The sequence below is a fragment of the Ischnura elegans genome, chromosome 2 (assembly GCF_921293095.1).
Source record: "Ischnura elegans chromosome 2, ioIscEleg1.1, whole genome shotgun sequence".
NCBI classification, from domain to species: domain Eukaryota; kingdom Metazoa; phylum Arthropoda; class Insecta; order Odonata; family Coenagrionidae; genus Ischnura; species Ischnura elegans.
In genome coordinates this window covers 141,827,642-141,842,991 of record NC_060247.1, presented here as the reverse complement: position 1 = coordinate 141,842,991, position 15,350 = coordinate 141,827,642, and the positions used below count along the sequence as shown (strand labels likewise).

General features: G+C 41.7%; 1 protein-coding gene across 1 annotated transcript in view; it reads left to right on the top strand.

Moving 5' to 3' along the window:
* The first annotated feature begins 291 nt into the window (after positions 1 to 291).
* Positions 292 to 15,350, top strand: part of LOC124154719 (adenosine deaminase 2-like) — a 48,567-nt gene continuing 33,508 nt past the window's right edge. Inside the window, exon 1 of the mRNA XM_046528604.1 lies at positions 292 to 858. Within this exon, the coding sequence (XP_046384560.1) occupies positions 552 to 858 (307 nt within the window). The 5' untranslated portion in view covers positions 292 to 551. The remainder of the gene's footprint in view (positions 859 to 15,350) is intronic.

The following is a 15,350-nucleotide window of genomic DNA, read 5'->3' as shown; positions in this document are numbered from 1 at the left end:
AAAAATGGCGACTAAGCCTACTGTCGTCCAATGAACACCTGCGACGCCCTAATCAATCGAAAAGATAAAACGCCAGCATCACTCGGATATCTCTCTCTCTTTTTTCTCTGAACTGCAAGAGAGTCTCTACACTGGCTGGCTGCGAAAGTCCTCCATTCGCGTCATCTTTGCGACCGTGGCACACTTACTTGCAAACATGACTCTTCAAAGGGGTGGGGGGAAGCACGAGGGAGGGGAAGGAGGGAGGGAGAGGATTGCCAACAAATGAATGAGGGTCGTGCGCTCGACAAGGAGGGAGGCGACCGGACGCACGGGGACACTTTGGAAGACTTTTTTTATTCATTTATTTTTTCACACCGTTCCCTCCCTCGATCCCCTCGCATACCGGCGGCCAGAAGATAACGTGTCGATATAATCGAGGAAATGGGAGATATAGAAAGCACACACCGTGCAAATGCGCCGTGATTTTTCACTCTCGTAAGCGGAACGAGTGACAGACAGGTATCAGCTATCGAGAGAGAGAGAGAGCGTCTATCTTCGGCTGCGAGACCATGGCTGTGAATTCGCTGTGGCTGGCGCTTGCGTTGCTGGCGGTGGGCGTCTGCTCAGCGGGGGCGTCCTACTGGGACGAGAGAAAAGAGTTCGTGGGGCAGGAGGCGGGTCTGGCCGTGGGGTCGTCCGTGGTCCTCAGCAGCCGTGAGGAGGTGGTGAACGAGTTGCTGATGAGCGCCAAGCGGCGGGAGCTCGCGTCCGCCGTGAGTGGCGACGCCCCCTTCCCGCCGGCGAAGCACTTCTTCGAGGCCAAGGGGGACATCGAGAGGTCGGAGGTCTTCCGCTTTATCAAGGCTCTACCCAAAGGTAAAACGTGGCTTGCACGGCGGTGCTCTGTCATTCATCCTTCCGTCGTGCGGGCTAAACGAAGGAGTTCTAAAGTGGAAGCGGGACTTTCCGAGTGATCGTAAGAAAATAGTAGTTTTTGATGGAATAAGATGTAGTTTGAGTGACATCAGGTGTCCCACAAGGAAGTGTGATCGGCTCCCTTTCGTTCATTATGACAACATACAAATGACATCTGCTTCGGAACAAATTGCTGAAGACTCTACCGGCTATCACGAAATTAGCGATCCCTCAGACTTTGAAATTCTATCATCGGGTTTAAACAACGTTAATGTTAGGAGCGAAGAGAGGAGAGGAGATGTTAATTTGAGAAAATGCACGGCGATACATTTCTTGCGCAAGTCATCCAACTATCCCTATGTGCCGATATGTTGTGGACGGTATCAACGTAGAGGTGATAGATGAGGTGAAGTATCAGGGAGTAATGATAACTTCGAATCTTTGTTTCTTGTCCGTTCCTTCGTCACAAAAAACTTACAGATGGTTATTTTCTAACCTTTATCGACAATTTCTATTTTAAGTAGAGCCAAATTGCATATCGTCATCATAGGTCAGCAAATCTAGGATTTGTTTGACGCAACCCTCCTATCAGCTAATCTTCTCACATTTACGTATCTGTCTGCTCTAAAGGCCTGGTTACACGGTGCATTAACCCGTACGGGTTAATGTATGAATGCGTGTCTGTTTGCATGTCTGAATTCATGGACGTTTGCGTGAACGAGGAGCATGAATGAGCGGTTACACGGTACATGCGTTCGCACAAGTTTTCACACATTTTCTCGTAACGCAAGGCGTTTAGTTTTTGTTTATTCCCTTTACAGTGCGCAAACTTTAAATGTGTAAACAGTATCATTAGGTAGGAAGCAGTCGATACCTACCAGAAAATAATTCCCTTTTCATTGTTTCCTGTAGGACCAAGAAATTTCACGTACTGGTAATATATTTGCGCTGCCGCGTAAACAGTGGTGTTCATTGTAGTTGCCGAAGGTGTTTCATTTCGTGCCAGTAATATTTATTTGTATTTAATATTTATCGTTATCGCTCGCTTAATGTTATCTCAAAAGTACTCTATTTATTTCAAACCGTTATCAAAGTTAATACTCAGGCTATACATTTGTAGACGCATCTTGTTTTTAAGCCGTGTTTACTAGACATTTTTCTATCATCTGTTTCACTGAGTGTAGATGATGTATGAGAGTAGATATTTTAAATAATTTGTTCTACTTTTGTCCGGGACGGTTATAAAGTTAAGAAGATATTTGCTGTTGATAGAAAAGATGTTGGTTTAGAGACCTGGAGATCTGGTCGATTTATGAATTTGCTAATGTTAGTCGTCTCTTTGTGGTAAGCCAGTGCATTCCCACCTCGGACGTATAAAAGGTAGAATTGTCGTTAATTCGTATGATATAAATTATGCTTAAATGTGTTCTATTAGTCGTATGATAGCTGTTGTATATCACAAATGTCGTGTTGAAAACTCTGTTATAACCTCATCGATTGCTTTGTTCCGGCATAATACAACCAAAAAGATACCATAGGCATAATCTTGGTATGTCCGGCATACATACCGGGATATTCTATATGAATATTAGTGTAGATGCAAATGGTGAGTCTGTGGTAGGATTCAAGCGCTTACGATACAGTACAAATACGCGTAAATAGCAGCCCTGCAGATGACAACTAATTGTGTCGTTTCCCACCAGGTGGCTCTGTTATCAACTTGTGCGAATGCATGAACGAAATTAGAACAGGTTCTATTTTCCGTTCACGCGTTCATGCATTTGTACATTTTGGGGTTTTTACACGGTGAATTTTTCCGTTCATTCTCGCGTTCATACATTTAGACATTAACCCGTACGGGTTAATGCACCGTGTAACCAGGCCTTAAATAATTCCTGATACCTAGTTCTAAATGACTCAATCGATCTCGCTTTCGTTCTAGTTCCATTATGGGCCGTAGAGAGTCGAATTCCAAGAAGCCCAAAAGAATATAAAGAATGTCAAATATGAGGGAGAACATGCCCTGAGGAAGGTGAATACTAACATAAGTCGCTTTCGGAATCGTCGCAACGTCGTCGACGCCATTCTGTCGAAACATCAGCCGGTGCGAATCCTAGGAAAGATTGCGTTGATCTCCATTCTTCCGGTGCTACCGCGCCTGGTTGCTTGTTGATGACAACAGTTTCGCTAGCAGCAGTGCTAGCGTCTTCAGATATAGCTACTATAGCTACTAGAATACTTGGTGCGAAGGCTTCCGCGGGGCGCTGGTAGTGTACGCTGCATTTTCCGGGTTTCACCGCGTCGTGGTTGCGTTGGTGACAACAGTTTCTCCTGCACCAATACTGCAAGTAGTTTTTTAACTCAGAAAGTGGTTGCATTTTTATTGAAATTCACTACTCCACTACTCTAAATGTAGAAGAGTCTCGTAATCAGTCATAATTTTTTGTGAGACATGTATATGTGTATAAAGAACATTCTGTAAAAATTTCTCTTGTTTCCATTCAATCCCTTTTTAGATATTGACCTGCGAAAATCGTCGTTAAAAGGCCTTCGGCATTGTTTGACAAGCTCTAGAAAGAAAGGAGTGCATTCTCAGTACTAAAAATAATACTGCAAGTAGTTTTTAAACTATTCAACTCAGAAATAAGATTTAATTAGTGAGCCTTGTTTCCTTCAAAAAAATTTATATCGTTAAAAAGTTAGTATTGACAAATTTTTCCCGACTTTTTACGGAAAGATTTTGACTAACTGTATTTTATGATAGAAAATTTAAAAAAACAGTTTCCAATAGCTATTTTTATGATAAACACATAAGTTTTTAAATTATTCTGATATCTTTTAAAATAGCTTCGAAATTAAGCTTTATGCAAACCACGTTTTTCATCTAAATTTGCCCATCCGCCCTTTTAAAAATGGCTGCCAAAAAAAAAGTACGCCTTGTAAATTATTTCAAATGGTGCTTTGTGATTGTCTACTTGTAGAGAACCAAGGATAAAAAATCAGGGTAATTAAAAATTTCGAGCAACAAATTTTATCCATTTTGGGTGACTTGAAATGGAATGACCCGCTCGTAGCACTCTTCGGCAGAGCACGTCTTCGAGCCGTTTTCGGCGGCGTCCGATGTGTGCGAACCGATATATATATATTCGGTACGTGATTGACACCGTGTAGGTAATCACCGCCCGCCCCCACGACACGAATCAGTTCCAGACGACTTCTAAAAGGCACGAATTCGTGTCCACGGCGCACAATGGATGAGTGGCGTTCGCACATGCAAAGCTCAGATTCGTTTTTTGCCTGAGATGTACCAACATCAGCCCATGAGTTGAAAAAAAACCTATTTGATTCATATGTACTCATTGAAACTCGTAATGGTTATCGAAATGAACGGTCATAAAAACATGTTCCTCGAACTTGATCCGCATCACTCAGTTATATCTCCAAAAACACTGGTGAACAATTAATACATTGCTGCAAAATGTAAAAATTACGATCATATGGTTGATTTTTTATTAGAAACTAACTTCTTACTAGAAAATAACTGTAAACACGCGAATGAAATTGCATAATAAGTCGGTAATCCGACCAATAAAAAGCTGATATGAACCTTGTGCGCGTGAAGAGCTTAAATCGTCTTCGCGGATACCGAAAACGAATTGAAAAAGCAGCGTACGAAATATGTGCGAAATAAGCTTTAACTACAAAGTGTGATGACTTCTGAAGGACCAACCAAGTCTGAGCAAATAATACCGCTGATATATTTACTCTCCATATCGAGCCTCGTATTCAGAAGGACATCGGAGACTTGGTCAGTATTTATACAAGAGATAGGGAGTTGTTCACCTAGGGCAGTTTCGAGCCACGTTAAAGTTTTATTTGCACACACTTGAAGGGGCATATTTGCTATCTAAAGACTCATTCTACGATCACTACTCTGTAGAGAACCCAATAAACCAGGCTCAGCGACCACTATACGAAGAAACACAACTCTCTCATTCCAGCGGTAAAAGTGTAAATATTACTTACGTTAAATAAATAATAAAACAATATCATAATAAATAATATCGTTTTTATGAAAAATAAACGCTTTACTTTAGTTTTGGGAGAACATTTCAGATACCAAAAACGGAAAATATGGGGCGAATGCAAAATTCATCATCATCAGTCAACTGTCCTAAGATTGGTTTGACGCAGCTCTCCATTCCTCTCTTCTTAACGCTAACCTTTTCATAGCTACGTACTTCTTCTCTTTTAAATCTCTCCTATGCAACTCATTCGGGGCCATCCCTTGCCCTTCTTCCCTTCCACCTGTCCTTGTTTTGTTTGTTTAATTGATTGCTTTCGTCGGGTCGTCATGTCTCATAATGTGTCCAACTAAGTCTTCTGCTAACAATACTTAGCGGTCGATCCATTTCATCTTCGTCATTCTTCGGTAGCACCACATTTCGACTCTTGACTTCTCTACTGCTCTCAACGTCCAAACCTCGCTTCCGTAGAGAAACATATGTAGCATCTGATGAATTGTTTCCTTACTTCTATGCTTGTATTCTCGGCTTAAAAAAGATTCTTCTATTTGTAGAAAGCCCTCTTCGCCTGCACTATTCTACTGACTATTTCTATCTTGTTGCATCCATCGTTGGTAATTCGGCTTCCCAGGTAAGAAAACTATTTCTCCTCTTCAAGCTCTTCAAGCTTATGCTTTCCTAGGCTAACGTTTGTCTTAGCCTCGTCTCTTCTGCTGAATTCTAACACCTTGGTCTTCTTTCTGTTGATTTTCAACTGATATCTGGCCATATTCCTTTCCATGTTTGTCATAGTCTTCTTCAAATCCTTCTCTGTCTCGGCTGTGACTGCTCTGTCGTTCATGGTCCTAAAGCCTTCGCACTTATCAGTTCTCTTCTTTTTGGGTATGGGAGTGATGATATTCTTCTCGAAGTCACCCATTAAATCTCCTCTTGAGTACATATCGCAGATAGTTTTATACATTTGAGTTAAGACCTCTTCTCCTGCATTTTTTATTAGCTCTGCTGCAATGTCATCTATTCCTTGGGCCTTATTCTTGCGGATGACTCTTACTTCAGCGTCAAATTCCGATCTTAAGATGCTCGCTCCCATGTCATTCTTTTATTCTTCACTTTCCTCTTCGATATTTTTAAGCCGAGTTTGCTTCCATTGAATAATTCCTCCAGGTATTCCTTCCATCTCTCGGCTTTTTTTTTCGTTTTCAATTAGAATATTTCCATTTTTGCCCCTTATGCTATTACATCTATTGCTTCGTTCCTTGAAATGGTTCCTCACTATTCTATAGGCCACTTCCACTTTCCCTTGCGTGAGGTTATTGTGCACGTCCTCGCATATGTTCCTTATCCACGCTTCTCTGGCTTTCCTCGCTTTGCGGCAAATCTCGTTCTTCATTCTCTTATAACAAGCATATCCTTACCCAGTATTCGTCTTCTTATACTTCATCCGTTCTTTAATGAGGGCTATGACTTCATCCGTGATCCATTGCTTTTTCGTAAAATTTTATTCTCCCAAGAACTTCTCTTGCAGCCTCCCGAAGCCCACTTTTGATATTTTCCAGCTATTCTCCTCTGATTTCTTAGTCTTATATAATCCCATCTTGCTCTCCACTTGTTTTTGAAAGGCCTACTGATTTTTTGGCTCCTTTAGTTTTTCTATTTGCCATGAGTTTTTTTTACCGATTTCTGTAAAATCTTGAATTTCAGATGGCATTTCATTATCTCTAGATTACGATCACTGTCGATATCTGTCGATAACTATGTAGCTTTTGCAGTCCTTCATCCAGTTCCTAAATCTCTGCTTCACTAAAACATAGTTTAGTTGATACTTTTTTTTTGTGTCCTGGCATTTTCCTTGTATATCTTCTCTACACGTGATTCTTAATACCTACTTGCTAACTAGTGACTGGAATGAATAATCAGAAGTCATGAAGAGGACGGAGTATGTAGAATGCATTTTTATTGGACATAACTGGTTTTCTTCCAATTTATTTTCGTATCCGATTGATTAAGATCAAATCAAATCAAGTAATCAAATTAAACAATAAAATTGTAAAAAATTATTAATGTTGGAAAATTTACAATTTGTGGTAGGTATATCTCTTTAGAAAGCGAAAACACATACACATATGATAGGGATATATTATAACCAGGGCTATATTTTCAAACTTGAAACGTAATGAAGAAAGCGTAATCGGTAAAATCGATTGAGTATTCCAAGAAGCTTACTGTAATCACTCAATCGATTGAATCGATTTGATAATTTCAGAGAGCTCCTGGGAACTATAACCATCGTGATTGACAAACAATGAAGTCGAAAATGCCATCTCGAGGACTCTACTTGTGCCTTCAGTGAATAAAACAGAAAATAAAAAAAGATAAAAAACACGCTTTTTCCTCAAAAGAATAAAATGCATTAAGAGGTAAAAATTGCTTTTCATCACTCGGTGATTGAAGCGTGGGTTTCGGTGAGGGATGGGCAAAATTAACCGGTTATATATATTGTGGCGGAACATGAAAACGCCACCTATTTTAATGGGTGGGGAGGGCATCAATGGTCCCGAGTACGGAATGATCGAACGATTATTGAGTACTTTGAGACATAAAAAAAATATATTTTCCACTTCAGACATAGCATACACACACACTTATCGAAATTAAATACCCTGATGAGAATGAGGTGAACGAAAAGTGCACAAGATGATATTGTTCAATTGCCCCCCCTCCAAAAGAAATACAAAAAAAGCAACAATTTGTGATTGGTAGAATTCGTGGGCCGAGTTTACAATTTGCCCAAATTAAGTTTTTAGGCTGCTCTCGTGGTAACACTGAATCAGATTTCTGACAAGGAGTCAACAGTTTGATGATCACATACGGCGCACCGGGATAGAGAGAAAGAACCCAAATATTTTGGATACACAGTTTGGGGATTAAATCGGGTCTGGGCGAACGAGCACGGGGACGGGTCGCTGACTGCGACGTTCTTACGGTTTCTCGGAGCCTTGAGCAGTAGGAGCCGTCGATGATGCGACACGTTGGACCCCAAATGTCCGTGGGATCGGGGGCTGTCTTCCTCCCGACCTCTGGGCGTTGGTCCTGCCTGTCGCTCGTCTGCAATCTTGCTCTCCGCTGCTGGCTACCTCCGTAGACAATCTCGTCCCGCTAACAGCACTCTTTGGGTACACCCAGAAAAATGACGACCAATCTGGCACGTCATCAATCCCTTTCTGCGTCGATCAGGCTAGCGTTTCTCGCCCGTCGACCAAACTAGCATTTCTCGCCTGGAGGCTCTCTCCGTCCGCCGCTTTATAGTGATATTGGAGGGGGATGATACACAGGGGATGGGTTTTTTGGGACAAGAGGGGTTACACTTGGGCCTCACTGTTGGGTGGGGCAACCACCGGTCCGAGCTGACCAAACACTGAACATTTGTGAGTCACTTGTACCTCATGCCCGGGGCATGACACACTATTACGCACACACTCAGACATACCCACGCTCATCCACACATATGTGATCATCCCCTACTCGGGTCATTACATAACGAGAGAAAATACGTGACATAAGATCGGTATGTCACAATTGCCCCCAACACGAAGGAATTTTTCATTGCGAGGGATGAAAGGGGCCCCGCAAAGAAAAATGAGTTCGTGTTACATGGATGAACAAAAATAAATCACACAGGTAGAACAAATTAAATTCTCACGAAAAAAAAAATTTTGAATAAAAAAAATACTTCTTTAGATTCCTTAACACCTATAAGGAATTAAAGAAAATGCATTATAAATACCCAGTTCAGAATTGTCATTACGGGCCAAAAGAAAGGCATTTGGTCCCACCTTTTTGGAAATTTTAAAAGGGCCACTAAATAAATGAAAGAATTTATGAAAAAGACCAAGCTTAGTGTCCGAAACTCTCGGCGTTCTAAGCAGTACCAAGTCCCCAATTTGGAAATGGGAATGTGTCCTTCCCTGGCAAGCCCTCCTCCGATCGGCAGAATTCTTCAAATGACTAGTAGCAAATCGAATGATCGATTCCTTATCAATTTTGGAATCATCAGGGATCACCAGCCCGTCGGGAAACCTGTTTGGCGCCTTATGACCGAAATGGGCTTCGATCGGCGTGAGATTAGTGGATTCATGGACCACCTCGTTAAACCATCTGTTTATGAAAGGAACAAGTTCAACCCAAGTCCTGTGATTTTCACTACAGTACACCCTAAAAACTCGAGACAACTCTTTCATGACTCTCTCACTTGGATTGGACTGGGGATGGCGTATGGATGAATATATGACTTTTATACCCAGCCCTGTTAATTCATTCCTCCATCTATCGCTAGTGAACATAGTCCCGTGGTCCGATAAAATCGCAATGGGTGTTCCCGCTAATGGGAAAAATTTATTTTTTAAGCAGGTTAAACAATCTTTTGCCTTCGTCCTGTTCAGAGGATACACTTGGACAAATTTTGAGAACACGTCCACGCAAACGAATATATAACGATTGCCCCCCTTTGCTTTAGGAAGCGGACCATAGATATCCACAGCTATGAGTTCATTTGGTCTGGTGGGAATAATGTTGGCCATAGGGCCTTGAAAATTTTTTGACTTAAATTTTGTTCTTTGGCAGATATCACATTTCGATACAAGTTTTCTGATTTCTCTCTCCATGTTAGGCCAATAATACCTAGTTTTTAAAGCCGCCGTGGTTTTTGTACCACCAAAATGTGCATACATTTGGTGGGCAAAGACTATAAGATTCTCCCTGATACCTCGTGGTAACCAAATCCGATAATGTGTTTGATTATCGGGCGACTTCAGTTTTTTAAACAGAATTCCCTGACGTAAGGTTGCGGATTCCGCTAGCTTTCTTACACGACTGTTCTGTGCGCCGTCAGCTAAAGCGGTTCCACGAAGACACTCTATGATGGGACGCAAATTTCGGTCCTCAAATTGAAGGCGTGAAATGTCTCTGCATTCACCTTCGGGAAAAGGTGCTATGTGAAGGTCGATTTCGGCAATCAGGTATTGCCCCGGAAGGCATTCAGTCCTCGGCAATAGATTCGACGAGTACCTGCTGAGCCAATCGGCCACTACATTATTCTTACCCGGACAATATTCTATCTTAAAAGCAAATTCTTGAATCAGGAGAGCCCACCGGGTCAGACGGCTGTTATTAAAGTGACACTTGTTTAAAAAAGAAAGGGCCTTGTGATCCGTGAGAATAATAAATTCCCTTCCTAACAAGACGACTCGAAATTTCGTTAAGGTCCAGACAATTGCAAGGGCTTCTTTCTCGGTGGTTGAATAAGCTAATTCCGGACCTTTTAAAGAACGACTTGCAAACGAAACGACCTGATCATCACCGTTATCTCCTTTCTGAAATATGACAGCTCCGATACCTACATCGCTACTGTCCGTTTGAACGTAAATTTTCTTAGAGAAATCCGGAAAAATTAGCATAACTGTTTCCAAGAAACATTCTTTTACCCTATTAAAAGCTTCGTCATGAACCTTCTCCCATTTCCAAGGATTGTTCTTTTTCAATAACCTTAATAAAGGAATGGTCAAAGAGGCATACCTCTGTGCAAATTTGGCATAAAAATTACAGAGACCTAGAAATCCTCTCAGTTGTTTTAAATTAACAGGGGGTGGAGCGGATTTAATGGCCATTATCTTTTCGGGGTCTGGTTTGACACCCTTTTCGGACAGGACATGTCCTAAGAATTTAATTTGCTTTTGAAAAAACTGTTATTTAGTCAAATTTAGGGAAATATTGGCTTTTAAGAGCTTATCAAAAAGGATAGCTAATTGCTTTAAATGATCGTCTACATTGGATGTCGTGACTAGTATGTCATCGACATACACGGTCAAACAATGATTATTTTCATGGCATAAAACATCATGCAAACACCGTATTAGAGCAGAACTACTTGTCTTTAGTCCGAATGGGACGCGTTGAAAAACATAACTACACGAATTAAACAAAAAACCGGTATATTTCTGATCCTCTGGGTGTAGCATGATTTGCCAATACGACGCGGTGAAGTCGAGGCTGGAGAAATGCTTAGTTCCATGAAAACTCAGCAAAACTTCGTCAATGCGCGGCGGAATATCGTTTTCTGGAACGGTTACGCTGTTTAGTCGCCTAGCGTCCAAACATAATCGCACCGTACCGTCCTTTTTTTTACTACCAAAAGTGGGTTGATATAGGCCGTTTTTGCTTTGCTGATTATCCCTTGGGCAAGCATCTCATCAATTTTTTTTTGAACGGCTGGTCTGTAAGCTAAAGGAACGGGATATGACCGCTGCACAAATGGCCGATCATCCTTAAGTTTAATCCGATGGATGACTCCCGTGATCGGGTTCGGGATAGAGGAAAATAACGCCTTATATTTCATTAAGAGACCCCGCAAAGCGTCCTTTTCTTCATCATGTAAATGCTTTACATTTTCTATTGCCAATTCTATCTCCGCCTCCCCTACCCTTTCCTCTAAGGCTAAAACAGTAGGAATCTCCCGGGTCCCACGAGCGTTTATCGGGATACTAACAAGTGCCGTTTCCGAACTCCTTAGCAAGATATGCTTTTTCTCTAAATCAATGATGACCTTGTTATCCATAAGAAAATCTATTCCCAGTATTAATGGTTTAACTAGATTCTTCACAACCAGGCAAATTACCTCGAACTCAATGCATTCTATAGTGATCGTAAGTAAAACCTGACGAGTGATGGGAGGAGACTTCCGACTATCAGCACATATGATACAAGATCGGTTCAGAGGAAAGCAAGGTATCATAGTTTTGATATCTAATTCTTTGAAATATTCCTCCGAGATTGCGGAAATTTCGCTGCCCGTGTCTAACAGCGCTTTACTCTGAACGCCGTTCGCGGAACAATTCACGATCGGACAGCAACGCCTCTCGGCATAAATACTTCCTTTCCCTTCGTCCCCTGCGCCTTCTACCTCAATTTCGTAAGTCGCGATGATCTGACATAAAACCTCCGCTTTTTCCGCGTCGGCTGGACACCGGAGGGAGTCTAGACCAGCCGGCGCGAGTTTAAACCTTCCTCCTGGTTTAATGGGGACCCACTACGATGCGGTTGAAGGGAGGATTGTTTTTCTGATGGCAAGTTGCCTCGCCCGCGTCCCCCTTTGAATGTGACTGAGTTCACTCGGTACTCGTGATCAGCTGTCGACGGCCTCGTGTTACTCGACCCGTGCTGCGAACCTTGGGGATTAGCATTACCCACTGGTGGCGCGCTTGACTGATACGTTTGATCATATAACCCAAGCAGCATTATTAACCGATCGACCGTCAGCTGTTCTACAGATTTTAGCATATTTTGCACATTTATGGGAAATTGTCGGATTAATGAATAAATAATTTCCCCTTCAGACATTGGTGGAGAACACAATCTCGCTAACGCTACTTTCCCCGTCGCGAATTGTTTCATGGTGTTCATCTTCGTTCTTACATACTTGCCTGTGATTACTTGCATACGAAAATTGTATTGAGTATCGGCATCCCAGAAATTCGACAAAAACTTGTCTTTACATTCCGCAAGTGAGGCCGGAAGCGGAAATAAGGACTTCCCCCACGTTTTGGCATCTCCTTCTAACATTTGAAAGAAAACTTGATGTTGTAATGCGTGCGGAATATTTACCACCGAGAAGTAATCATGAACTTCCTTTATGAAGGCAATGGGATGTTCGTGACTGAGGGCAGAGAAGCTTGGCTTTGTGAAAGACTGGGCAGGCACAGAAACTACCTGCGAGGTTATGCCCTTTTCTTTAACCCTCTCCGTATTGAAGTTTAAATGCCTCATTCTCCGCTCCGTCCTAACCCGGCCGAAACCGGCCGCCGCCATTTAAGTCGCTCCTTCATAAACCGGCCGAATCCGCCCGGCTTGGTCTGCTCTGTTTGGGGCAGCCTTTTGAGCTTCATAGGCATCTGTTTTATCTTGAGAGTGTTTATCTTTGCTAGCACAAGCATCCTTCCTATCTCTCGTTTCATTAAGAAGAAGCAGAACGTCGTCACCATAAGCTAAAATCCCGAGACAATAAGGTGCTTTGTTCCAGCGTGGCACACTAACTGAGGAGTTGTGTAAGCTCTTACGATGGGATTTTTAGGAGGGCCAGTTTTGAAATGGTGTGATACGAAAACCCTAGGCCTGCCCTGTGTTATTTAGAGTGACTGTCACATCTAATAACGATATTTCTTCCTGTGTGGTCACACACAAGCTCACGCTTTTCCTATCTCACATGGCAAGGAGGCGAAGCTCAGCTGGTCAGCTCAAATGAAAAGAAAATTAATCCCCCTCAGTTCTGTTTGCGGGTGGTCACAGGCACTCTCACACTTTTCCTATCTCATATGGCGAGGAGGCAAAGCTCAGCTCAAATGAAAAGAAACCTAATGCCCCTCAGTTCTGACCATGGCTTGGTTAAGTGAGGATGCTATCGCAGAAGAAGTGAACAGAAGCGAATTTTCGAGTGATTCAGATGGTTCTAGTTGTTTGAATGAAGAAGAAGGATACAGTGATAGTGTCAGATCAAGTGAAGTAGAACTGGAGGATGACGTTAACCCAAGTACGAGTGATTTAAAAGGTGATGATCAGGTGCATGACTCTTGGAGAAACACCCTGATTTTTGAAGAACCGTCGGAGTTCAAAGAAGAGAGAGGGCATATTCATAATTTGGCGATAGGTGAAAATGAATTTTCCTTCCTAAAATATATTCTAGAGGGCGAAGTTTTTTTTCACAACATTGTCAAGAACACAAACAAATATGCAAAACATCTTCAACATTCCTCAGGAAAGGCTGACAAAGACTGGGTAGATGGTACGTGCGATGAAATGGTGGCATACATTGGGGTGCTAGTATACATGGGAATATTCGATTTGCCTGAAAGCAAGGATTACTGGCATAGCCAAGATATTGACTGCTCAATTGTTCGTGACTGTATGACCTTTGGAAGATGGACAAACATTTCAAAATATTTCCATATTAGTGATATAACTCAGGAAAAAAAACAGGGAGAGGAGGGTTTTGATGTATTGCATAAAATTAGGCCGGTTCTTGATGTAATGGAAACTTTTTAGCAAAAGTATAAACCGGTAGAGAATTAAGTGTTGACGAGGCGATGGTTGCTTTTAAAGGACGTCATAAAATTAAACAATACATCCAAGGAAAGCCAACGAAGTGGGGATTTAAAGTTTGGGTTTTAGCAAGCTCCCATGGCTACGTTCTGCAGGTAAATGTGTACTTAGGGAAAAAAGGTAAAAGAAATCGTAAAATGTTTCTTGGGACGCAAGTTGTAATGAATTTAATGAAAAACTATTTAGGGAAAAATCATCATTTGTACTTTGATAGCTTTTTTTCGAGTGTGTCTCTCATGAAATTACTACTTATGAATAACACATACGCATGCGCTACAACAAGACCATCTCGTATAGAATGGCCTCAAATACAAGGCATGGAGTAACACAGAAGAACTTTCGTTTAGCACTTTACAGGCAGATGATAGGGAAATTCTCCTCGCGTAAAGTAGTGGGACGTAAAAGAATCCTTCCGATGGGCACATTTTCACAGAGACAGCAAGCCTCTTTTGTAAAGATCGTGGGGAGAAAAAAAGTGTGCGCCTATTGCAGCTCAAAGAAAAGAAAAACTCCTGCTGGTCGGAGCATAGAAACGTCATGGAAATGCATCGGATGCGATTTACCTCTTTTCAAAATAGGATGTTATCATCAATATCACCAAGAAAATGGATTTGAAGGAGGGAATTAAATTCAATATAAGGTAAGACCAACTTCTTTCAATACATTAATATATTCTTAAAACGTATACAAATTTTAAAACAAATCACTTAAATATATTTCAAGTTAATGTAAGTTAATTAAAGTAACCTGCGTCAGTTCCTCATCGCGGAGAAAAATAGGTCTACCAGTGGGGCAAATGGGTATTTAAACTTCGTGCATGACGGGGAAATGTTTACGGCCGGTTTCGGGCGGTTTAGGAAGGAGAGGGTTAAGAGTGACAATTTCATTTTCAAGCGATTTAATTTTTTCGTCGCGTGCTTTGAAACTATCCTGCTCGCTTTTCTGTGTCGCTACCACTTCCTCAACGTTCTTTTCCAACACCTCGGTACGAACCTTAACATACCCTACTTCGGAAATTACCACCTCTCGACATTGTTCGCGCACCTTCCTGGCGGTTTCATCTATTTTCATTTCACAACGAGTTTCTACCTCACCTATATTTCTATTCATTTGAGACACCTCCTGAGAGAGAGTCTCCTTCCAAGTTTGAATCTCGACTTGTATTCTCTCATTATTGAGTTTAAACTCTTCGCGTAACGCAGCATTGTCAGCCTTCAGCTCATCACGCATTGACTCAGTTTTAAGTTCGATGCCGGTAATTTTACTTGTTAAATCATTATG